Source organism: Panthera leo, chromosome A3 (assembly GCF_018350215.1).
Source record: "Panthera leo isolate Ple1 chromosome A3, P.leo_Ple1_pat1.1, whole genome shotgun sequence".
In the NCBI taxonomy this organism is placed as follows: domain Eukaryota; kingdom Metazoa; phylum Chordata; class Mammalia; order Carnivora; family Felidae; genus Panthera; species Panthera leo.
In genome coordinates, this window is record NC_056681.1 from 27,513,840 (window position 1) to 27,536,524 (window position 22,685).

Consider the following 22,685-nt stretch of genomic DNA (forward strand, 5'->3'; position numbering starts at 1 on the left):
AGGTCACTCCCCATGACGATGCCCTCCTATGCCATTTGTCTTTGCTCTCGTTGAGAAACCGGGGGGAATCTGGGCTAATCATCTTGCCTTTTGAGGCCTTATTTTCCCTATCTATTCAGTTAGGGGGTTGGAGCAGAAGTGTCTAAGAGCATATCCAGTCTGGCGATCAGGGAGACTATGAAAAGGAGGGGGAAAGCTGCTCGCAACCCAAACCTGCCTGTCTAGCTTCTTTTAGGTTGCCTAGCAATGGATGCCAACCGTCTCCCCCATTCTAGAAGGTTTCTTAGCAACCCAGTTTCTCACCCTCGGTTGTTTTCAAGGTTTCCTGTTAACTAAATGAATGCTAAGTTCTGCTCTTTCTCCTCCAAGAAATTCTGCGGCCAAGGATCTCTTTGGAGACCTGGGTCTCATTGGCCAGAGCTAATCACATGGCTTTGTCTAACTTCAAGGGAACTGGGAAATATATGTGAAGCACACGGAAATTTGGTGAGCAGTCCATGTCCCTACGACAGTGTTTAAATAAAACCTCTTTGACAAGGTGACATATGAGCAGAGATCTGAATAAAGCCAGAAGCTAGTCATGCAGATATCTGGAGAAAGATCAGTCAAGACAGAGAAACAAACAAGTACAAAGGCTCTGAAGCCTTGAGATAGGAGTTTGCCTGATGTGCTTGGCTCATTCTAGGAATAGCAAGGATGCCAGTGTGGCTGGAGTAGTGAGTGAGGGAACGGAAGAAGATGAGATCAAGGAGGTAGGTAAGGTTGTGGGGGAGGGGCAACCGTAGGTCCTAGTAAGAACTGGTTTGGCATAGTCATTGCTGCGTAACAGACCGTCTGTCAACTTAATGGCCCAACACTGTTTTATTCTCTCTCAAGATACTGTGGGTTTACGGGATTCAATGGGATAATTCCGCTCACACGATGTCATCTGGGGGCTCGAGTGGGCTTACACGTCTAAGATGACTCACTTACACGATGCTGTTCATTCAGTGTGGTGTTTGGTGTTAGCTGCGGGCTGGGAGTTTGTCTGGGGTGCCAGCAGGAGCACCAGCGTGTGGCCTCTCCATGTGGCTTGGGCGTCTTCAGCGTGGGGACTGGAGTCCAAGAAGGAGCTTTCCAGAAGGGAGTGTCCCAAGAGGGAGAAGAAGAAGCTGGTCTTCTTGAAAGCTAAGTCCAGAACAGGCACGACATTGCTCCCACCACATTGGGTTGGTTGAAGCAGTCACCAGGGCCAGCTCTGAAGAGAAATAAACTCCAGCTCTTGAAGGGCAAAGGGATAGAGAGTTCGTGGCCACCTTTATTCCACCAGTTTTCTCCCTCTTACCCTGAGTAAGATGAGATGTCAGTACAGGGTTTGGGGCAGGGAATGAGACTCCCCTATGAGAATCTGACTCATGCTTTAAGGATCCTTGTGGGGGCGCCTGGGTGGCTCAGTCAGTTAAGCGTCCGACTTCAGCTCAGGTCACGATCTCGCGGTCTGTGAGTTCGAGCCCCGCGTCGGGCTCTGGGCTGATGGCTCAGAGCCTGGAGCCTGTTTCAGATTCTGTGTCTCCCTCTCTCTGCCCCTCCCCCGTTCATGCTCTGTCTCTCTCTGTCTCAAAAATAAATAAACGTTAAAAAAAAATTAAAAAAAAAAAAAAAAAAGGATCCTTGTGGCTACAGTGTAGAGAAGGGACCCAATAGGGGGGCAGGGCAGAAGCACTAGGTGAAAAGGGATAGATGATGGAAGTCTGAGATGGCAGCCATGCCCAATGTAGGGCCCTGGCAGCAAGTTTGTCCCACTGACACCTGACTGTCCAATAAGGTGGCCACTAGCCACATGTGACTATTCAAACTTAAATTTAAGGTAATTAAGGTTGGGGCGCTTGGGTGGCTCAGTCGGTTAAGCGACCGGCACTTGGTTTCAGCTTGGGTCACGATCTCATGGTTTCGTGAGTTCAAGCCCCACATCGGGCTCCGCGCTGGCTGCTGGGAGCCTGCTTGAGATTCTCTCTCTCCCTCTCTCTCTCTCTCTGCCCTTCCCCCACTCGTGCTGTCTCTGCCTCTCTCAAAATAAATAAACTTAAAAATTAAAAAAAAAAAAGTACTTAAGGTTAGGGGGCACCTGGGGGGCTCAGTCGGTAGAGCGTGTGACTCTTGATGTCAAGGTCGTGAGTTCAAGCCCCACGTTGGGTGTAAATCGTACTTCCAAATAAATAAATAAATATAGGGGTGCTGGGGTGGCTCAGTTGGTTAAGCATCCGACTTCAGCCCAGGTCATGATCTCACAGCTCATGAATTGGAGCCCCACATCGGGCTCTCTGCTGTCAGCACAGAGCCTGCTCCAGATCATGTGTCCCCCTCTCTCTCTGCCCCTCCCCCACTTCTCTCTCTCTCTCTCTCAAAAATAAACATTTAAATAAATAAGGTTAAATAAAATTCAATTCATCAGTCACACTAGCCCCATTGCAAATGCTTAATAGCTAAATATGGCCTGTTCAGGCAGCACAGATCTAGGACATTCCCTTCTTTGCAGAAACTTCTATTGGATAGCACTGGCTTAGTGAACCTTCTCACCTCTTACCGGGTTCTACATCTAAAGTCTTTGACTACAATATCCCACACTCTGACCTCAGACTCCCTTTCTTCCCATCCACCTATTTTTGGACCTCACTGAGCTCCTCTGTCTGGAACCCCTGCATCTTCTGCCCCACCTGTCCAGGAGGACCTACCCCAGGAGCTGGGGTACCAGCAGCCTCTTTCTTCATTCCCAGGTCTCCTGACACTGCTGAAGAAAGTCACAGCCGCGCACGCTGTGGCTTCTACAGATCGTGGCCTCAGAGCCATCAGAGCAAATTCAGATTCTGCCACATTGTGACTGAATGACCTCAGGCAAGTGGCGTCATAAGGTTGCTGAGAAGATAAATTACCCTGGCACATAGTAAATGCTCAGTAAGTGATATCCGTCCCCACCAACACCATCATTATTACTGATCATTCCAAATCTTTACCACCCTTTAAAAATTGTGGTAAAACATACATAACATAAAATTTCTCCCTAATGATAGTACATGCACGATGTTGTGCATCCATCACCGCTATCTCGTTCTAGAATATTTCTATCACTCTGAAAGGAAACCCATTAAGCAGTCACTCTCCATTCCTCCCTTCCCCTAGCCTCTAGGAACCACTAATCTGTTCTCTGTCTCTGGATTTTCGGACTCTGGGTATTTCATATATATGGAAACATACAATATATGGCCTTTTGTGGCTGGTTCACCACCCTTTTTAAGCCTCCTGTTGAACTAAAACTTCCTTTTTATTTCGTATTTTATTTTTTAAGTAACCTCTAAACCCAACATGGGGCTCAAACTCACTACCCCACGATCAAGTTTGGCAGCAAGTTTGTCCCACCGACACCTGACTGTCCAATATGATGGCCACTAGCCACATGTGACTGTTTAAAAAATTTAAAGTAACTAAGATCAACTCCAAGATCCAAGAGTCGTATGTTCCACTGACCGAGCCATCCGGTACTCCTAAAACCTTCCTCTTTCTTTTCTTTTTTTTTTTTAAGTTTGTTTGTTTCTTTGTTTGTTTGCTTAGAGAATGCAAGGAGGGGTGGGGCCGAGAGAGAGAGGGAGAGAGAGAATCCCAAGCAGGCTCCACACTGTCAGCGCACAACCCAACATGGCGCTTGAACCCATGAGCCGCGAGATCCTGACCTGAGCCAGAATCAAGAGTCAGACACTTAACCGCTTAACTGACTGAGCCACCCATAAACCTTCCTCTTAGTGGATGATGTTTCTTGTTTTTCTCCAGAGCATTCGATTTATCAGATGTCGTCACTCAACTTCCTACCCTTGTCACCTATAAACTAAGGTGACCATACTAGTATTAGGGACAATTTGTTGAGTTATTACTCTGGTCCAGGTGCTACACTAAGGGTCTTATATGAACACCTCATTTCACTCTTACAACTCTTCTGAAAGGCAACTACTAATATTACCTCTATTTTACGGTCAGGGAAACTGAGGCTCAGAGCCGTTAAATCATGGGAGTACCAAGTGGCAGAACCAAGATTCAAACCTGGACCTGAAAGACTCCAGAGTTCAACTCACAACCGCTACCCTGTATCTCTTCTCAGTGGCCACCCTCTCTCCTTTCCCCGGGTCTCAGAGAATACTGGATCCTTCCTGTGCTGGCTCAAGGCCAGCCTATCCTCCTGTACGCTTGACCTCATCCCTTCCTGTTGCCTCCAGAACTTCCAGAACCCTCTCCACTACCATCGGAGCTGAAACTGACTTGAACAGCTGTGGACTGGAATCATCTGGTTGCTTCTTCACTCACTTATCTGATGCCTGAACTGGAATGACTGAAAGAGCAAGGTCCGCTGGGAATGGTTGCTTCACGTGGGCTCTCCATGTGGTTTTGGCTTCCTCACAGCATGGCAGCCTCAAGGTAAACAGACTTCTTGCATGGCTCCTCTCGTCTCCAAGAGCTAGAGTTCCAGGGGAAGTGCACATCCTTTTTTTTTTTTTTTTTTTTTTTTAACGTTTATTTATTTTTGAGAGACAGAGACAGCATGAGCGGGGGAGGGGCAGAGAAAGAGGGAGACCCAGAATCCGAAGCAGGTTCCAGGCTCTGAGTTGTCAGCGCAGAGCCTGACGCGAGGCTCGAACTCAAGAACCGCAAGATCATGACCTGAGCCAAAGTCAGATGCCCAAACCCACTAAGCCACCCAGGCGCCCCCCTGCATGTTCTTTTATGTCCTAGCCTTGGGAGTCAGAGCCTCACTTGTCCCAGGCAGTCATCAGCTCACCCAAGATACTAACAGAGGGTACGTGGACCCCAGCCCTCCATGGGAGAAGTGCTAAAGAATTTGTTGCCATGTTTTAAAACCGGCACAGGTCGTTTCCAATGCTTCTTCAGCTTCACCTCCTGTCACTCTTTGAGGCCTTTAGTTTGGGGCTCCAGGACTTCCTGTCTCTGTCCATCTGTCTGTCTGCCTGCCTCTGTCTCTCACACACACACATAGTTAGACTAAGTAGTACCTGTAAAGCACTTAGACAAGCCCTTCACACATAACAAGCAGCATATATTTGTTACTATTACTAGTCTGTGTTCAGTGAATGTTTGTTGAGCTGCCTACTCAATGCCAAGCAATACGTGAGGCTCTGGGATACAGCAGTGAACGAAAAAGATCTGGCCTCATCTCGCAGAGTTCATTCATCCCTGTGTCCCTGCCCCCAGCACATGGAGAGATAGAATGCATGCTCAAGGCATGAAGGCATGTTTGTGCAATGGTGCCTGAAGAAGCTCAGAGCAGTGCGGTGACTTTCCTAAGAGCACACAGCAGCAAGTGTGGGACAAAACCAAGGCTGTGGGCACGTGACAAGGAATGAAGCAGACACAATTGCCAAGGCCTGGCTGTCCAGAGAGATGGGCCATAGGCACGCGCTGCCCAGGGTGGAACTCGCAGTAGGTTAGAAGCAAGAACAAGGGAGGCCATCTCATTGGCTCCTTCCAGAGGAGACATGAAGCTTCTCTCCCAACCCCTTCTCCCCAACCCCAGCTCCCTTCTCAAGATGAGAGGGGCTGATCCTTAGCAAGGGACAGGGGCTCAAAGAGGAAAAGAGAGTGGAGAGAGGATAGGGGACTCAGTGAGAGGTGAGGGCCCCAGGGAGAGGTAGGGGGCTCCTGAGAGCGAGATGGGGCTCAGCCATGGGTGAGGGCTGAGAGAGAGAGAGCTGGAGTCTCTGGAGAAGGGGGGGAGGGCTCTGCAAGAGGAGCGTTTGTCTACTGGCTTAGGGGCTCCATGCAGGGGACGGAGACCCAGAGAGGGGAGTGAGGCTACAAGGAGGAAGTGAGGGCTCAGCGAAGGCGAGGGTCTTCAGGCAGAGGGATGGGAGATTGAGGGAGTGATGGAGAGTCAGATGTGGAGTTTCAGGGGCTGCGGGAGGGGGTGGGTTCCAGGGAGGCCTGGGGGTTTCCGCGAGGGGTCTGGGGTCTCAGAGAGAGAAGGGAACTCTGGAAAGAGACAGGGGCTCTCCATCCTGCAGGGGTGCGCCATCTGCAGAGCCAGGCCGTGGGGCGGGCGCCCCCCTCCCACCCTCGTGTCACCCCCGCCCCCGACTGCGGCGCAGGCGCCGACAGAACCAGCTTCGGCTCGGCTCTCTCGCTCCGGCTCCCGCTCCGCGGAGACCGCAGGCAGAGAGGTGAGCTCAGCCCTGCTCCGCGCGGGGCCCGACCCCCCACTCCGCCTTCTCCCGGGTTCCGGGGAACCCCACCCCCGCCCGCATCCCCAGCACGGCCACGTCCAGCCCCGGACGGGACCGCGGCGCCCAAGCCTCGGCGTTGCCTCGGGCTTTAGGAGGTGAGGTCCCAGAGAAGCAGCAGGGGGCAGAGGTCTCACCAGCCGCCTCGCCCAGAGACCCCTCAGGGCTGAGAGGATGGGAGGAGGCTTCAGAGGACAAGACCCGTAGCCACCTCTCTCCTAAAACCCATCCCCACCCCTCCGTGCCTCGGTTTCCCCCTGGGAGAAAGGATGCAGTTAATCTCGCCCAGGGAACCGGTGGTCCGGTCAGAAACAGTGGTGCGGTGGAGAGAGGGGAGGAACTGGCCGGATTTCGCTGGCCTCGCCCCCCAGGAGGGAGCCCCTACTCCCAGCCTGGGCTGCGCCGGACACTGAGGCGGGCGGGTCTGGGGGTCTGGGAAGGAGAACTGAGCGAGGCCGTGCCGGCGAGAGATTCCATCCATCTTCAGGCCGTCCCACCTGTCACTCTCGCGTACGCCTCCCTCCGCCGGCCTCCGCCGCAGTCTCCCCCCTCGGACTCTGCAGCCCCCTCCTCTTCCCGCTCCCCCCCCTCGCCGAGCTCCTCCCTCCTCCCGCCTAGGGACACCTCCCCAGCGTTTCCTATGGCAACCCACGTCCCGGGTATCCGCGCGGTGTCCCGAGCATCCTCCCTCTCCCTCCCCCTGACCGCCCGACCCCCTCCCCGCAACCTCGGCAGGGGAGGAGGAGGGGCCAAGCCGCCGGGGAGACAGCGCCAAGGTCACCTTCCTTCCCCATTGCCAGCAAGATTGAGTTATTAGGTGTATTTGGGGGAGAGGGGCCGTGAGAGTTGCAGGGGAGGAGCTAATCCAGACCAACAATTCCGGGGCGTCCCCTTGGGGCGTCCCCTCCCTGCCCCTTCCCCTAGGGTCTTTTAATAGTCGCCGCTTTGACTCTGACTGCCCCTCTGGCCCCCATGCATCCCCCTCTACCCGGGGCCTCCAGAGAGCCGCGGCCGGGGGGAGGGTCCCTCGCTGGCCACACCCCCTGGGAACCCCGCCCCCCACCTCTTAGGGAGATTCCTGTTCTCTCCAGGGACCACTCGCCCTCTTCCTCCGTCTTTCGTTTTTGGTCTATGCCTTTTCCCATCCTCTGTCCAAAGAAAAAAAATTGTGCCCTTTCCTTTTCTTCCTTTTCCCCGAGTTTTGAGTGAGGATGGTGAAGAACCGCGATTTATAGACAGGCCTTGAGAAGAGCCCATCTGGCGCTTGTGTGGATCCCTGGGGACTCCAAGAATCGCCCCAACACACGCTTACGCTCTGCGTGTCTTTGTGTGTTGTTTGTCTGTGGCGTGTCTTTGAATGTGGGTGTCTGTGTGTCTGTTTCTGTGTCCTGTGCGTGTCTCTATGTGGTGTATGTGTGCCTGCGGGGGTATGTTTCTGCCATGTTTGTGTATCCGTGTTGCTGTGTGTCTGTGCGTCAATCTGTGCGTCTCTGATGTGTGTGTGTGTGTGTGTGTGTGTGTGCGCGCGCGCGCGCCTGTCTGTACTGTGTATGTGTGTGCTGGTGAGTCTCTCTATGCAGGAAACTGAAGGCCACATTGATTGGAAATTGAGGGGGAGGAGGGCTAGAAATTATCTTATCTTTCAGTAGAAATGCCTTGCTTTATTTTGTTTGAAGCTGTTAAGGGGTGTTGGTGCAGGAGCCCAGTCCGTCCCCCTCACAAACCCCTCTTTCCCCCAAACCACCCCTCTCCCCATTCCCCACTTTGGTTTTAGTCCTCTCCGTGTGTGCATACGCAAGTACTTTCCGTGACTCAGTCCTCAGGGTCTCCATCTGTGAAAAGAGAGATTCTTAAGATTAGCGGTTGCCAGAGGGGGGGGGGTGGGGGGTGGGCAAAACGGGTGAAGGTGGCCAAAGGTACAAACTCCAGTTAGAAAACAAGTAAGTTACGAGGACATGATGTACAGCATGGTGACTGCAGTTAATAATGCTGTGCTGCATATTTGAAAGTTGCTGAGAGAGTTGCTCTTAAAGGTTCTCATTACAAGGAAAGAAATTTATTGGTAACTACGCATGGTAACAGATGTTAACTAGACTTATGGCGATCATTACAAATACCAAATCATTATGCTGTACACCTGAAACTAATATGATGTTATATGTCAATTACACCTCAATAAAAACGTCTTATTAAAAAAGAGGGGCTCGGGGCGCCTGGGTGGCTCAGTCGGTTGAGCATCCGACTTCGGGTCAGGTCGTGATCTCACGGTCAGTGAGTTCGAGCCCCGCGTCGGGTTCTGTGCTGACAGCTCAGAGCCTGGAGCCTGCTTCTGATTCTGTGTCTCCCTCTCTCTCTCTGACCCTCCCCCGTTCATGCTCTCTCTCTCTCTGTCTCAAAAATAAACATTAAAAAAAAATTAAAAAAAAAAAGAGGGGCTCGTAGATAGGTTTCCCTAGAAATCTAACAACCCTTGAGCCTCAGAGGGCCCCTGGCTTTCACCACGTCTGGAGTCAAGATTTCCTGGGACTTGGAGGCTGTTGCTTTGTGAGGGGCAGCCCTGGGGAGGGATTTTTTTTTTTTTTTTTAGAGCCTTGCGCCTTGGGAGCTCGGCCTGATTGGGCAAAGTGTCAGCCATGACAGTCACCCCCAAGAGTACCCTGAAAACGGGGAAGATTTTGAGGGGAGATAGGGATGAGAACCTCTTACTTCAGATATGGAGCTCAAAAAGTTTAGGATTAAAAATAATAATGAAGAAATTACAGGAATAGTAACTGCAACAGCTGCCATTCCTTGGCCTCAGATACAGTGTGAAGCGGGTGTGATTATCAGCCTTGCTTTACAGATGAGGAAACCGAGGTTTGGAGAGGTGGAAGCATTTGTCTAAAGTCACACAGCCAGGAAGTGGTGGATCTGGGATTCCAACCCAGTCAGTCAGGCTCCCGAACCCACAGTGCCAGCCACTGGGTGGCTTCCAGACTAAACAAGTACAATTTGTTGGCGCCTACAATTGTCAAGCACTGGGCTCAGTGTTCCTGCGCATTGGCTCATTCACAGTGTACGTGGGGAAAGACAAACCAGCATCTAGAAAGCCGGGCTGTGTTATGAGTGTGGGTTATCTAAAATGGGAGGAAGAGCGGAGGAGGTACAAAGATTCAGGGGGCCTGGGAGGGTTTCACTGGGCCCTCTGCCCACTGCACCTTGCTTCCTCCACAGAGATCCATGATGCCAAACTGTGACCGTTCCTGCGGCTGTAGCCGCGGCCCCAACGTGGAAGACGGCAAATGGTATGGGGTCCGCTCCTATCTGCACCTTTTCTATGAAGACTGTGCAGGTATGGCCCTCAGCGATGACCCTGAGGGGCCTCCTGTCCTGTGTCCCCGCCGACCCTGGCCCTCACTGTGCTGGAAGGTAAGGCCAGAGGAGGAGCAACTCATGTGATTTCCTGTGACTGCAGAGAGGACATGGGATCAGTGGATAGAAAGGAGAGGGATGATATAGCAGATATAGGCGTCTTGCTTGTGCAACAAACAACAACAGCAACAAACACCCAACTGGGGGGAGGGGTGCCTGCCTGGCTCAGTCGGTAGAGCATGCGACTCTTGACCTCAGGGTCATGAGTTCAAGCCCCACCTTGGGTGTGGAGCCTACTTAAAAAAAAATTGCCAAATGGCTACTGTTGATAAGTCATCCAACACCATACAAATTTGGGGCGCCTGGCCGGCTCAGCCAGTAGAGAGTGCAGCTCTTGATCTTTGGGTTGTAGGTTTGAGCCCCACACTGGGTGTAGAGATTACTTAAAAATAAAATCTTGAGGGGCGCCTGGGTGGCTCAGTCGGTTAAGCGTCCGACTTCAGCTCAGGTCACGATCTCACGGTCCGTGAGTTTGAGCCCCGCGTCGGGCTCTGGGCTGATGGCTCAGAGCCTGGAGCCTGCTTCCAATTCTGTGTCTCTCTCTCTCTGCCCCTCCCCCGTTCATGCTCTGTCTCTCTCTGTCTCAAAAATAAGTAAACGTTAAAAAAAAATTAAAAAAAAAATAAAATAAAATCTTGAAAACACACACACACACACACACACACACACACACACACACACCTCAAATGGATTTAAACAGTAGACCAGAGGTGGAGCAACTTCAGGTAAGGTTCCATCCAGCAGTGCAAACCGGCACCCCGAGGACTCAGGATTTCTCTTAGTCTTTAGGCTCCCCTTGGCGCCCCCATCCAGGTGGCCCCTGCTAGGTTTCAGGATCCCCAGGTAGCTGCTACCTTGCTGACCCACTGGGTTTCCCTCCACACTACCCACGGGAAATCAGAATTTCCTCCAGCCTTTCCTTCAGAAACAAAAACAAAAACAATGCTTTTCATTTCCGGAAGTCCTGTCAAGCATTGCATTGGCTCTGACTGGGTCACTTGCCCATCTCTCAACTGATCACTATGGCCACAGGGAAAGTAGATACTGACTGGCATGAACTGGGGTTCATCTCAGTTAAATCCTACTGTGGTTTCACAGTGATATATTGGGGTACTGTTGCCAGGCCGGGGAAGACAGGGGGGAAACAATCGGTGTCTCTAACCACCAAGGAGAGAGGTCAGTCAGGGCACACAGTGTGGGGAAAGGTGTGGAGATGGCAGTAAGCTGAGTGCCTACCCTGGGCGTAGCTCTTTGCTAAATACTGTACAGAGACCGAGGCAGGGGTCCCTTTCCCTCTGCTTTCAAATGGCTTCTCTCCAGGGGGGGAGGCAAAGTGTCAAGCTATCTACAGTGAATGCACAACCCCAGGCCAAAGGATCAGAGGGTGCCAGGAAAGGAGATACTGTCAGTGCCTGGGGTGATCAGAGAAGAGCAAAAGAAAAGTGAGTCCGTAGCTTAAAATTTTGAGCATCTTCTAATTCCCGGGCAGGGAGCGAGGCTCTTGCGCACAAAGAATTTAAGATGCGGTCCCTGTTCTCTAGCAGCTCCTAGCTGTGCTTCGTTTAGTCATTCTGCAAACATTCCCTCAGCTCCTGCTCTTTACCGGCACCGTGCTAGGAAGACACCGCGTGACCCAAAACAGACAGTGTCTGTTGTCATAGCTCCCTGGGCCCTCTTTCCAGCGGGGCAGGCAGACATCGCTTACACGGTAACAAAAGTACATGTGCAAGGGGCATCTGGGGGGCTCAGTTGGTTAAGTGTCCAGCTCTCGATTTCAGCTGAGGTCATGATCTCACGGTTTGTGAGATCAGGCCCTGAGTCTAGATTCCGTGCTGAGCACGGAGCCTGCTTGGGCTTCTCTCTCTCTCTCTCTCTCTCTCTCTCTCTCTCTTGTCTGCCCCTCTCCCACTCATTCTTGAGCGTGTGTGCTCCCTCTCTCAACATAAATAAAGTGTAGAAAATAAATAAATGGGCAAGAAAGTAGATGTTCAAGTGTGCGCCAAGGTGAGTGCACTGAAGAACAAACGTGCAGTGTTTGTATGAATCCAAAGCAGGGGACGTGACCCACTCCAGGAGCATCCTGGAAGGCTTCCCTGAGGAGGTGAGGTTTGAGATGAGATCTGGGGGATGTGTAGGAGTTATCCCAACAGAGAGATGGGGGTAGATGGGACAGAGAGAAGAGATGGGGCCTAAATAATGATGGCGGGAAACTCAAGGTGGGCAGGAGAAACCTACTAAGTGGTTCCTAAGTGGGAGTCGGGAAGGACATTGATCAAGGGGTCTCAAGATTCCCAACAGAACATGATATCTTGTGCCCCTCATCAGTTAGGTCCTAGAAGGTATGTTCTGTGACTCCCCTGTGATTCCCATCTCTAAGGTTAGACCAAGGAGTTACCTTTAAGTCCACTTGGGATCACCTTGGGGCCCCCCACTGACCCTGACTACCTCCCAATCTGTCTGCCTCTCTCCAGATCAGCCTGTCTACGGGGACCCTTCTTCTGTTGCTGGGTGTGGCGGCCCTGACCACTGGCTACGCAGTGCCCCCCAAGCTGGAGGGCATCGGAGAGGGGGAATTCCTGGTGCTGGATCAGCGGGCAGCCGATTACAACCAGGCCCTGGGCACCTGCCGTTTGGCAGGCACGGTACTCTGCGTGGCAGCTGGGATCCTGCTGGCCATTTGCCTGGTTTGGGCTGTGGCCGGCTGGCTGAGCCAGGACACCAAGGCAGAACCCTTGGACGCCGAAGCTGATGGCCACGTGGAGATCTTCGGGGACGAGCCAGAGCAACAGCTGTCCCCCATCTTCCGCGATGCCAATGGCCAGTCTTGGTTTTCACCACCTGCCAGCCCCTTTGGGCAATCCTCTGTGCAGACCATCCAGCCCAAGAGGGACTCTTGAGCTGCCCACAAGGCTAGAGGGGGAGCCAGACCTGGGGTCTGGACCATTCCTCTGTCCCATCACACCCTGCCCTCCAACTGTGTCCCTAACTTCTCCCTGAGAAGCAGGTCCCTTTCACTTATGCCCCCATAAGATCCAGCTCCAGGTCAGAGAGGCTGGAGCTCAGATCCCAGTGCCCCTTCCCAGGGATTGGGCCCCAACTCATCCAAGATGCCAACTTTCCCCAAGTCCTCCCCAAATTTCCCTCCTTTTCAAGGCCCTTCAGGAGTAGAAAACATCCCCCTCAATCTCTCCTTACTCTGCTCCGACCTTGGGCAAACCCCTTACCCTTGCAGACCATCAGTTCCTGTCTATGTACTATGAGGGGATTGGCTCAGATTCTGGAGTTCCATGACTTTCCTATTCTACCCAGATAAAAGCATTATTCTCCATAGGCAATGTTGGGGGGAAAGGTGGTAGGGTCATCCTCTTTGCCTAAACCCTTCATCTGTCAGCTGCCCCAGGATGCCTGAGGATGGGTCAAAAACCCCCACTTGGACTTCTCCAGGATGGTGCGAAAACAGTCACCTCCTTCAGAACGTTTTCGACGTCCATTTTGGCATCAGAGCCCCTCATTCCCCCCCCCCCCCCATCGTGGGCTATTATTAGCCCCAGTTTACAGATGAGGTGACTGGGGGAGGCTGGCAGTCTGCAGGAATTAGGACCCACATCTTCAGCCTCCTCCTGGGCCAGCTCTTGTTCTACACATATGGAACAGGGGACCTGCTGGACACCTTCCTGGCTTCCAGGGGGCCTCAAGGGTTGGGGGACAGTTTGGGCCCAGAGAGCCTGGCTGGAGGCTTGATGGTCCCTGGTGGCTCAGAAGATGATTTGGACATGCGTTTAAATGGTTTATAAGAGCCAGGGGTCAGGAGAACTGGGATGTCTTTGCCGCTGAAAATCCACTCATCTAGAAACCATCACCCACAGGTTACCCACAGGTCCTGACCTCACCCTGTAACAAATGTGCCCTGCTGGGCCCTCAGCAAGCACCTCCGTCCTGCAGCCTCCCTGGCCAGACGCATCATCTCCATTCTCACCACTAGAGGGAGCTCCAAGACAGCCGGAGAGAGGCGCCGATGGCCTCCGCCCCATACCCTCCCCCCTTGGTCGCACCTCCAGCCTGGAGGGGGTCTCCCGGGAGGGTCCTCCGTTCTCCCCCACCCGGCCGGCACTACTGCCCTGGTGCCCCACGCCCCTTCCCCATCCTGCCCACCCCTTCCGTGTTGCCTTCCCTTTCAATAAACAGCTGGGATGGATACTGACTTTGCTTCTTTTCTCCCTGAGCTTGGGACAAGGGTAAGGAGGAGAAAAGGCTGTTAAAGCACCTACCAGGTGCTGGGCACTTACATCCACTATTTCGCATTCGCCTCTCACGCTAATTCTCCGAGAAAGGGGACTATTGTTTTCGTTTTACAGATGACTTAACTAATGATCAGAGAAGTGACCCAAGGGTGGGTTTACATGCTAATTTGTTGGGAAGGAAATTTCTCCAGCATCCTCACTGCTCCCATCCCCGAGAGGGATATGAGGCCAGGAGTACAGGGAGAGAGAGCCGGAGCCAAAGCTGGGCAACAGGAACAGCTAACCCCTACTAGCACTTAAGGAACACCGGGCGCTCTCAGTGCCTTACAAACAGATTATTTTCCCCAAACCCTGCTCCCAGGCTGCAGGTTTGTATTTCCAACTGCCTTCGCCTGAGGGTTGAGGCCTCGCCCAACTATCCCAAACTGTTTCTGTCAACCCTCCCCTCCAGATCCACCCCTGCAGGAACTACCCACCCCCAGCCCCCTGCTTGCTCTAGCCAAACCCTGGAGCGAACTTGGCTCCTGTCTTTTCCTCATGCTCCAATCCAACCCGGAGGCTAGCCCACCTTGGGAATACAGCCTGACCCCACCCCTCCTCACCGTCCTTTCAGCTTCTCCCTGGCCTGAGCCACCATCGACTTTCTCTGAGATTATTGCACCAGCTTCTCCCTGGTCTCCCCAGTCTCCCAGCTTTCCCCCTCTGTGCTCCCTCACCACCCCCGCCCCAAGTCTAACCTCAGCAGAGCAGACAGATCCGGGTATAACCATGCCCTTTCTCTGCTCAGAACCTCCATGGCTTCCATCTCACACAGTAAAACCAAAGTCTTGGGTGGCCTGTAAGGTCTTACATGATTTACTGACACTCCCTTCCCCCTTTCTTCCCTGTGACCTCAGCTCTCTCCCTCCTTGTCTCCTCTCCCGCCTCTTTGTTGTTCCTCCAACATCAAGGCCAGCTCCTGCCCCAGGCCTTTGCATAGCTGTTCCTTCTGCTGATACATTTTCCCCAGCTCACCAGCAGGCCAACTCCCTCACCCGCTTCAAGCCTGCACAAATGCCCCCCTTTTCAGCGAGGCCTTCCCTGAACAGCCTGTTGTAAAATGCGACCATGCCCCCATTCCTTATTCCCTTTGGAGTTTGGTTTTTGCTTTCCTATAGCATTTATCACCTTTCAGTATACTATATCACTTACCTATTAGTGTTTGCCACTTGTCTACCCCCTGCCGCAGTATGATCTCCACAAGAAGGAGGATCTTTCCTTGCTCTATTTACTGGCATGTCCCAAGTGCCTAGAAAATGTCTGGCACATAGTAGATACTCAATAAAATGGGTTGAATCAATCAATCATAGTTTTATAGAGAACGACGGTGAGGCTCAGGAACACGGAGCAGCTTGCCCAAGGACACACAGGTAGCAAGGGGAAGAGATGGGATTCAAATGCAGGCAGTCGGGCTCCTGAGTCCACAGCCTGCGCCACCGGACTGAACTGCCCCTTGGTTTGAAGGCCCAGAGCTGGGGAGACGATATCAAATGCCAGTAAATGTATTCAGGAATGTTTCTTGCCCTGTGGAAATGCGAGCACAGTGTTAACCGACATTTCTTTCCAGAGAAGTTAGAATCCAAATTTTTATCTGAAACGTACCTATTTTAAACATTTGTATCTGCTTCAGAATTTGACTAGGCGCTGCCCAAGACAAAACATTCCCAGGGAACAACCCGTGAGTGGCCGTGCGTGACCTCTGACCTGCGTACTCTGGGTTAGTGCCCACAGCTGATCAGGACCAGGGATAGAATTTCACGTTGACAAAATGGCCCAGAAAAGGGAGGTACGCATCCACCCCAGAAGATCTATGTCACATGAGCTTTTCTTTCCAGCTGCCCCGTAGGAAGCCGACCCTGCTCTTGTAACCCCAATAAATCCCACGCCCCCACAGAGCCCCATCCCCACAGAGTATCTTATTTCCGAGAAGCAGAATCCAATAACCAAAGTGAATTCCCAACAATACCAACTGTCACGTGACTCCTTGAAGACTGTCAAAGCAGGCTGTTTCACTGTCATAGTTTGCCAGTGGGAATATGTACCGGGTTGAATACTGTTTCCCTAAAGTTCATGTCCATCTGGAGTCGGTGACTGTGACTTTATTTGGAAATAGGCTCTTTGTGGGACAGCTGGCTGGCTCAGTCCGTAGAGCATGTGATTCTTGATCTCAGGGTTGTGAGTTCGAGCCCCACACTGGGTGTAGGGATTACTTAAAAATAAAATCCTTTTTTTTTTTTTTTAAAGAAATAGAGTCTTTGCAAATATAATAAAGTTAATATGAGGTCCTATTAGATTAGGATGGGCCCTAATCCAATAATCAGTGTTCCAGTAAGAAAGGGCAATTTGGAAATGACACACACAGAGGGCAGGCGGCCATGTGAAGACAGGCAGAGTCTGGAGTGATACGTCTATAAGCCCAAGAAAACTAGGGGTTGCCTGTAACTTCCAGAAGCTAGAAGAAGCAAAAAAGCCTTCTTCCCTAAAGGCTTCCGAGGGAGAATGGCCTTGCCAACTCCTCGATTTCAGACTTCCAGACTCCTAAACTGTAAGACAATACATTTTTGTTGTTTTAAGCCACGTAGTTTGAGGTACTTTGCAGAGGAGCCCTAGGAAACTAACACAGGGTGTAAACCAGCCCCGACTCCAAGAAACGCAGTATGGCAATATCCAAATGGAAAATACACATGCCCTTTGGTCCCTCCCTCTCGTGCAGGTATACCTATAGGTTCAATTCCACATGCAGGAACACGGCAGTATCGTTTGTAAGAGAAGACATTTGGAAACAGCCGACATGCTCATTGGTAGGGGACTTAGTTAATAAAGCGGGGCACATCTATGTTACAGGGACACCGGAACACCGTGTAAAAGAAGGAGAAAATCCTTAAGTACTGATCTGGACTGATCTCCAAGTTATATTGTTAGATGGAAACAATCTATAGGGTGCGGAATTCTATGAATACTTTCAAACCGTTTGCGGAAAAAGGAGAATATTGTTGGACGTAGCCTGGGCATGCGTGAAATCCCTGTTGACTGGTTGCCTCGGGGAGGAGACCGGGGACAGGGTGGCGGGGGTAGGACTGGAAGGGAGACTGGCACCGCGTATGCTTCCACTCACTTTCACTTTTCCACCACGGAGGATGTACTACACTTTAAAACATGATTAACGGTAGGAGCGCCTGGGGGGCTCAGTCACTGTTTGTGGGTTCGAACCCCACAATGGGCTCTGTGCTGACAGTGTGGATGGAGCCTGCTTGGGATTCTTTCTCTCCCCCTCTCTCTGCCCCTCCCCCGCTGGTGTGCACCTTCTCTCTCTCTCTCTCAAAATAAATACTCTTAAAAAAAAAGCATGATTGGGGCGCCTGGGTGGCTCGGTCGGTTGAGCGTCCGACTTCGGCTCAGGTCATGATCTCACGGTCCGTGGGTTCGAGCCCCGCATCGGGCTCTGTGCTGACCGCTCAGAGCCTGGAGCCCGTTTCAGATTCTGTGTCTCCCTCTCTCTCTGCCCCTCCCCTGTTCATGCTCTGTCTCTCTCTGTCTCAAAAATAAATAAACGTTAAAAAAAAATTAAAAAATAAAAGCATGATTAATTATAAAATGTAAAAAAAAATACGCATAACGGATTATTGAGAGAATTAGAAAAATCACCCCCAGAGCACCACAGGAAGAATTTCTGCAGACCAAACCCACCTATGAAAGCTCAAATTAGGGGTGAAACTTTAAAGTGAAAGGGGATATTTGCACGGCCTCTAGCTCCCTCCCCCACAAACACGTGTGATTTCTGTGGTGGCTCTAACCTGTCCTCCGATGTCCTCCTCTCCAGGCGGTGAAGCTTGGTTCCCCTCCCCTGGAGCGTGAGTTGCACTTTGCTTCCCACAGATCGAATGTAGAAAGGGGAAAAATAAGAGACGTGACAGTGGAGAAATCTGTCAGGCACCACCCGAACCAAAGGATCAGGTTAGGATCCCTGGTAACACCTCTCCTGATAGCATGGCCCCCTGAAATGGTGTGATGGAGACAGGCACTTCACCCTTGGTGTTCTTCCTCCCCAACTTCCATAACTTCAACCTGACCTTGGGAAACCCAAGGGGTTTCGCAACCTGACCTTGGGAAACGAAACATCTGGCCAGCACTCTTCGGAAGTGTTGAGGTCACGAAAGACAAAGAAAGACCAAGAGACTGTCGCTGATTGGAGGACAGTGAGGAGAGGCGGCTGAAGGGTATATAGGAACTCTCTGTATTGCCTTCGCCACTCTCCTATAGATCGGAAATTATTTTCGAGTAAAAATAATCATGATGGTAACGATCGTTCTTGTCAAGATGGAGTAACAGAGGGGGCACCCGGGTTAAGCGGCAGACTTTGCCTCAAGGCCCGTGAGTTCGAGCCCCAGTGGGGTCGGTGCTGACAGCTGGGGGCCTGGGGCCTGCTTCGGATTCTGTGTCTCCCTCTCTGCCCCTCCCCTGCTCATGCTCGGTCTCTGGCTCCTTCAAAAACAAATAAACATTAAAAAAAAAAAAAAAAAAAAAAAATGGAGTAACAGGAATTAGGTTCATCCTCCCATCTGAAAAAGACCAGGAGGGGCGCCTGGGTGGCGCAGTCGGTTAAGCGTCCGACTTCAGCCAGGTCACGATCTCGCGGTCCGTGAGTTCGAGCCCCGCGTCAGGCTCTGGGCTGATGGCTCGGAGCCTGGAGCCTGTTTCCGATTCTGTGTCTCCCTCTCTCTCTGCCCCTCCCCCGTTCATGCTCTGTCTCTCTCTGTCCCAAAAATAAATTAAAAAAAAAAAAAAACGTTGAAAAAAAAAAAAAAAAAAAGACCAGGAAACGAGTGAGTGAGAAGAGCCCCTTCCCCCCCCCCCCCACGAGTTGCCCCAGGGCACTTCCCTGGGAGCTTCCAGGCTGTGGCACGGATTTGAATCCTCTCAATAAATGAGGAGACAAGTAGACAGCAAATCAGTAATTTGGACAACACTGTCCCCCAGCTTGACCTAATTGACATGTAGAGGGTGCTCCCCCCACCCCAAGAGCCGAACCCAACAGGGCCTTGGGCTTTGGTGGCTCCTGGAGACCCAAGGGGCGCTTGGGGGTACAGAAGAGACACAGAGCACATAGCTGCCGAAGAGACACAGAGCACATAGCTGCCTCGGGCGCCCTCTGGTGTTCCTTCAAGGTGGTGGCGGCTCAGCCGGTTGACAGCTTCTCCCCTACATCAGAGGGAAGCCCCTCTTCCTTCAGCCCGCGTTCCCTGCTCTCTGAGGTGGGGAGACCTGAGCTGGAGAGGGACTGATGGGCTGGTGGGGGAGGTTCACCTTCTGCCTCACCCCCTTTTATTCCAGAGCCTGAGCACCCAACCCACATCACCCCAGGGGCTACCCTCCCTCCTGTTGAGTCCTGTATACCCTCCCCACTCCTATGGTCCGGGGACAAGGTTACTTCTCAAGCCCAGTTCCAGGGGAGCTCCTCCACCTCACCCCCAACTGGATCTAAGAAGAGGTGATCTGAGGCCACTGCCTGGCCTCTGGGGGCGCTGTGCCAGGGCAGGGAGATGCCCCAGGGTGAGACAAACAAAGCGATATTGACAGAGATGGGGAAGGTATTTGTGGGAGGTGGAGGGAGAGAGCCAGCTGTGAGGCAGACTATCAGCGACATTCCTGCCCCAACTCTTTGTCCCAAATCTTATATTGAGGGCAGGCTGACAGGGGGACAGTCGGCCAGGGTTCAAGTCCCTGTGTCAGTCAAGGCAATTCCCTAACCCTTTTGAGTCTCAGTTTATTTTCCTCTAAAATAGGGGACAACAAGGGACGGTGGGTTGAGCGTCCAGCTCTTGATTTTGGCTCAGATCATGATCTCAAGTTTCGTGAGTTTGGGCCCCAGTGGGGCTCTGTGCTGACAGCTCAGAGCCTGGAGCCTGCTTCGGATTCTGTGTCTCCCACTCTCTCTCTGTCCCTCCCTGCTCAGGCTCAAAAATAAATACACATTAAAAATTTTTTTTTAATTCTTTTTAAGGTTTATTTGTTACTGAGAGACAGAGAGAGACAGAGCATGAGCATGGGAGGGGCAGAGAGAGGGGGAGACACAGAATACGAAGCAGGCTCCAGGCTCCGAGCTGTCAGCACAGAGCCCGACGTGGGGCTCGAACTCACAAACCACGAGATCATGACCTGAGCTGAAGTCTGAGACTTAACTGACCTAGACACCCAGGCGCCCCTAAAAATTTTTTTTTAACGAGGACAACAAGAACACCAACCTCTTGAGATACTTGGAAGACCGAATGAGCTTAACACAGAGCTTGGCACGTAGGAGTGCCCGATAAATGCTAGCTATTGTTATGCCAGAGGAGAAATCGGAGGTCCAGATTAGCACGCAATGTACAAGTTATAATTATGGATGACTCAGACGTGGTCCTGCCCTCCATCACAGTCTAGCGGAAAAGGACAGCCCTGCAGACTGACGATGGCAGTATAATAGAGGAAGGGCCGCAATTGAAGGACCAGGTGAAGTCACATCACAGAGGACAGACGCGGGGAGATTTAGAGAGAAGCACGTACCGCACCAGTCTGTGCCATGCTGTGCCATTAGTATTTCACACAAACTCTTTTCGCCCTTGTGCCACCATAACGAGGTAACCACTATCTCCAACTCGTAGAAAAGGAACCTGAGCACAGTGCTTAGGCCTCTTGCCCAGGGCTACACAGGTGACATTGAACCCAAACGTCCAGGTTCAAAAAGTTCCATAACTCTGGCATCTGTGGATGTAGAAATAACCCCAATGCCCCCCAGAGTCTTCCAACTAATCAACCCGATAAAGGATGAGGTCATCTGCATAACCCCTCACCCAGGCCCACACGGACACAGGCAAGCATATGGGTGTTGGGTAGATATCCAGATATCACGTTTACCCAGGTGGACACATTAGTCTGTCCTGCCTGTGACAAGTGCCCAGAGAAGCCTCTGGAACCCCCCCCTCCCAAGTATGGTGTACATTGTTGGGGAAAAACAATCTGCCCGAGTGAATTCACAGACACACGCATCCATGCGCGAATTGGTGACCCCTGCCCAAGCCCTTGAGTGAGCATGGTGCCTGTGTGGGCGTGTACCGCGACCCATTCGTGCGCACACCAGCCGGCGTGTAAATTATTATAATGGTGTGTTTGTGGACGCATTGAGACCCTCAAGAGCGTATTTGCCCTGACTCGTATTGCCTCTCTTTAGCAGCTACATTTATTGAGGATTTGCCGTGTGTAAGTAAAAATAAAGCTCAGAGGGGCACCTGGGTGGCTCAGTCGGTTAAGCGTCCGACTTCGGCTCAGGTCACGATCTCGCAGTCCGTGAGTTCGAGCCCCGCGTCGGGCTCTGGGCTGATGGCTCAGAGCCTGGAGCCTGCTTCCGGTTCTGTGTCTCCCTCTCTCTCTGCCCCTCCCCCGTTCATGCTCTGTGGTTTGCCCAAGGTCACACAGCTAGTAAACGGCTGGGATTCAAACCCTGGTCCTGTAATACTGGGCAGCGGTGTCTGTCTCCACTGCCGAGCAGATGTGTTCAAAAGTGGGCAGCGCCGTGGTTGAATTTCCAGATGGACATTCCCTGTGACCTCGGACACATCATGTCCTGTTACAGGCCACGTCTTCACGTGTCTAATCACAGGTGTGCTCCGTGGGCTGGAGTGGTGGTGGGGCCAAGTCTCAGCCTGGGTTGGCATCACCAGGGGCCCATGAGCTTCCTGCCCCAGCCTCACCAAACCTCAAAGCCCATGACTCAAAGCCAAGCCCCGGGCACCAGGCCATCAGGAGTCTGGTGCTGGAAGAACCCATAGGATTTGATAAGCATCTGGCCCAGGACACGCGGTCAAGGCAGGGAGAGGGAGGGAGGAAAACAGGATATTCACCAGATGTGTGTCCAGGCGGGGCCCACAGGCTGAGTTCAGCAGAGGAAGAGTTGCCAGGCCTCAGCATCTAATACCCACTCAGTGGAGACTTGTGTGAGGGAAGGGGAGAGGGCAGAGGGAGGGATCGGGGCTGCGCCTTGCCTGATACTGGAGGCCCTGAGGGAGGCGGGGAGGGGGAGCGGGAAGGGTAATAAATAGAAGATGGAAAGAGGAAGGAAGCGAATGTATCTTCTCCACCGATCGTGAGTGCCCGCCCTGGGCTGGGCACCACGGGTGCCGGGTGGACTGAGCCCTGCTGTTGCAAAGCTCAGAGCTCACATGACACCAGTCAGGCCAGGCAGCTGGGAGGGCCCAGCCAGTCTGGGCAGTCATCAGTGTGCCTGCAGGGAGAAGAGTGTGCAAGAGGGGTGTGTGTGTGTGTGTGTGTGCGCGTGCGTGCACACACAAGCACCTGCGCAGCCTGGTGTCTACATGTGTCCTGTGAGCATGAGCGTGGCCTCGTTTTTTCCCCTCCCCAGGCCTCCGCCTGACCCCGTCCTGCCCCTTCCAATCACAGGACAAAGGCTCCCCTCAACTCAGACCTCGGAGCCCAGGGGTAAAGGTTTGCATTTACAGAATAAAAAATGCCCAGCAATTCTGAGCTTTTATGATGCTGAGCACTTTCACATTCATTCATTCTAGACAATCATTCACTGAACACCCAGTAAGCCCCCTCCCCCCCACTCTGTGCTAGATATAAGGATGCAACATTGTTGCTTTCTGGGTTCTTCCTTTCTGGTGGGGGCAGGAGGGACAGATGATACACAATTCACTACACAGGGAGAGGTCATCTCAAACCTTGGCAAGGGCTGTGAATAAAT

The 22,685-nt window shown here is 52.3% G+C and overlaps 1 protein-coding gene across 4 annotated transcripts; it reads left to right on the forward strand.

Moving 5' to 3' along the window:
• The first annotated feature begins 337 nt into the window (after nucleotides 1-337).
• On the forward strand, nucleotides 338-13,893 carry NRSN2 (neurensin 2). 4 transcript variants are annotated; one of them, XM_042930142.1, is made up of 6 exons: nucleotides 338-486; nucleotides 4,242-4,440; nucleotides 6,042-6,197; nucleotides 9,471-9,665; nucleotides 12,140-12,485; nucleotides 13,535-13,893. In XM_042930142.1, the coding sequence occupies exons 2-6, from the start codon at nucleotides 4,351-4,353 to the stop codon at nucleotides 13,648-13,650; spliced, it is 903 nt and encodes a 300-aa protein (XP_042786076.1). In that variant the 5' UTR covers nucleotides 338-486; nucleotides 4,242-4,350; the 3' UTR covers nucleotides 13,651-13,893. The 4 variants fall into 4 exon arrangements, with proteins under 4 accessions (XP_042786076.1, XP_042786079.1, XP_042786078.1 ...); XM_042930143.1 differs by lacking the exon at nucleotides 338-486 and adding an exon at nucleotides 2,853-2,931; XM_042930145.1 differs by lacking the exon at nucleotides 6,042-6,197 and having other exon boundaries at nucleotides 13,535-13,891.
• The last annotated feature ends 8,792 nt before the right edge of the window (nucleotides 13,894-22,685 follow it).

Bases quoted from the DNA above. Each gene is read 5' to 3' on its own strand.
- NRSN2 (XM_042930142.1), top strand. From the start codon at position 4,351: ATGACTGAAAGAGCAAGGTCCGCTGGGAATGGTTGCTTCACGTGGGCT. The intron at 6,198-9,470 runs GTGAGCTCAGCC...CTTCCTCCACAG, and splicing joins CGGAGACCGCAGGCAGAGAG to AGATCCATGATGCCAAACTG. The intron at 12,486-13,534 runs GCCAGTCTTGGT...CATCACCCACAG, and splicing joins CATCTTCCGCGATGCCAATG to GTTACCCACAGGTCCTGACC.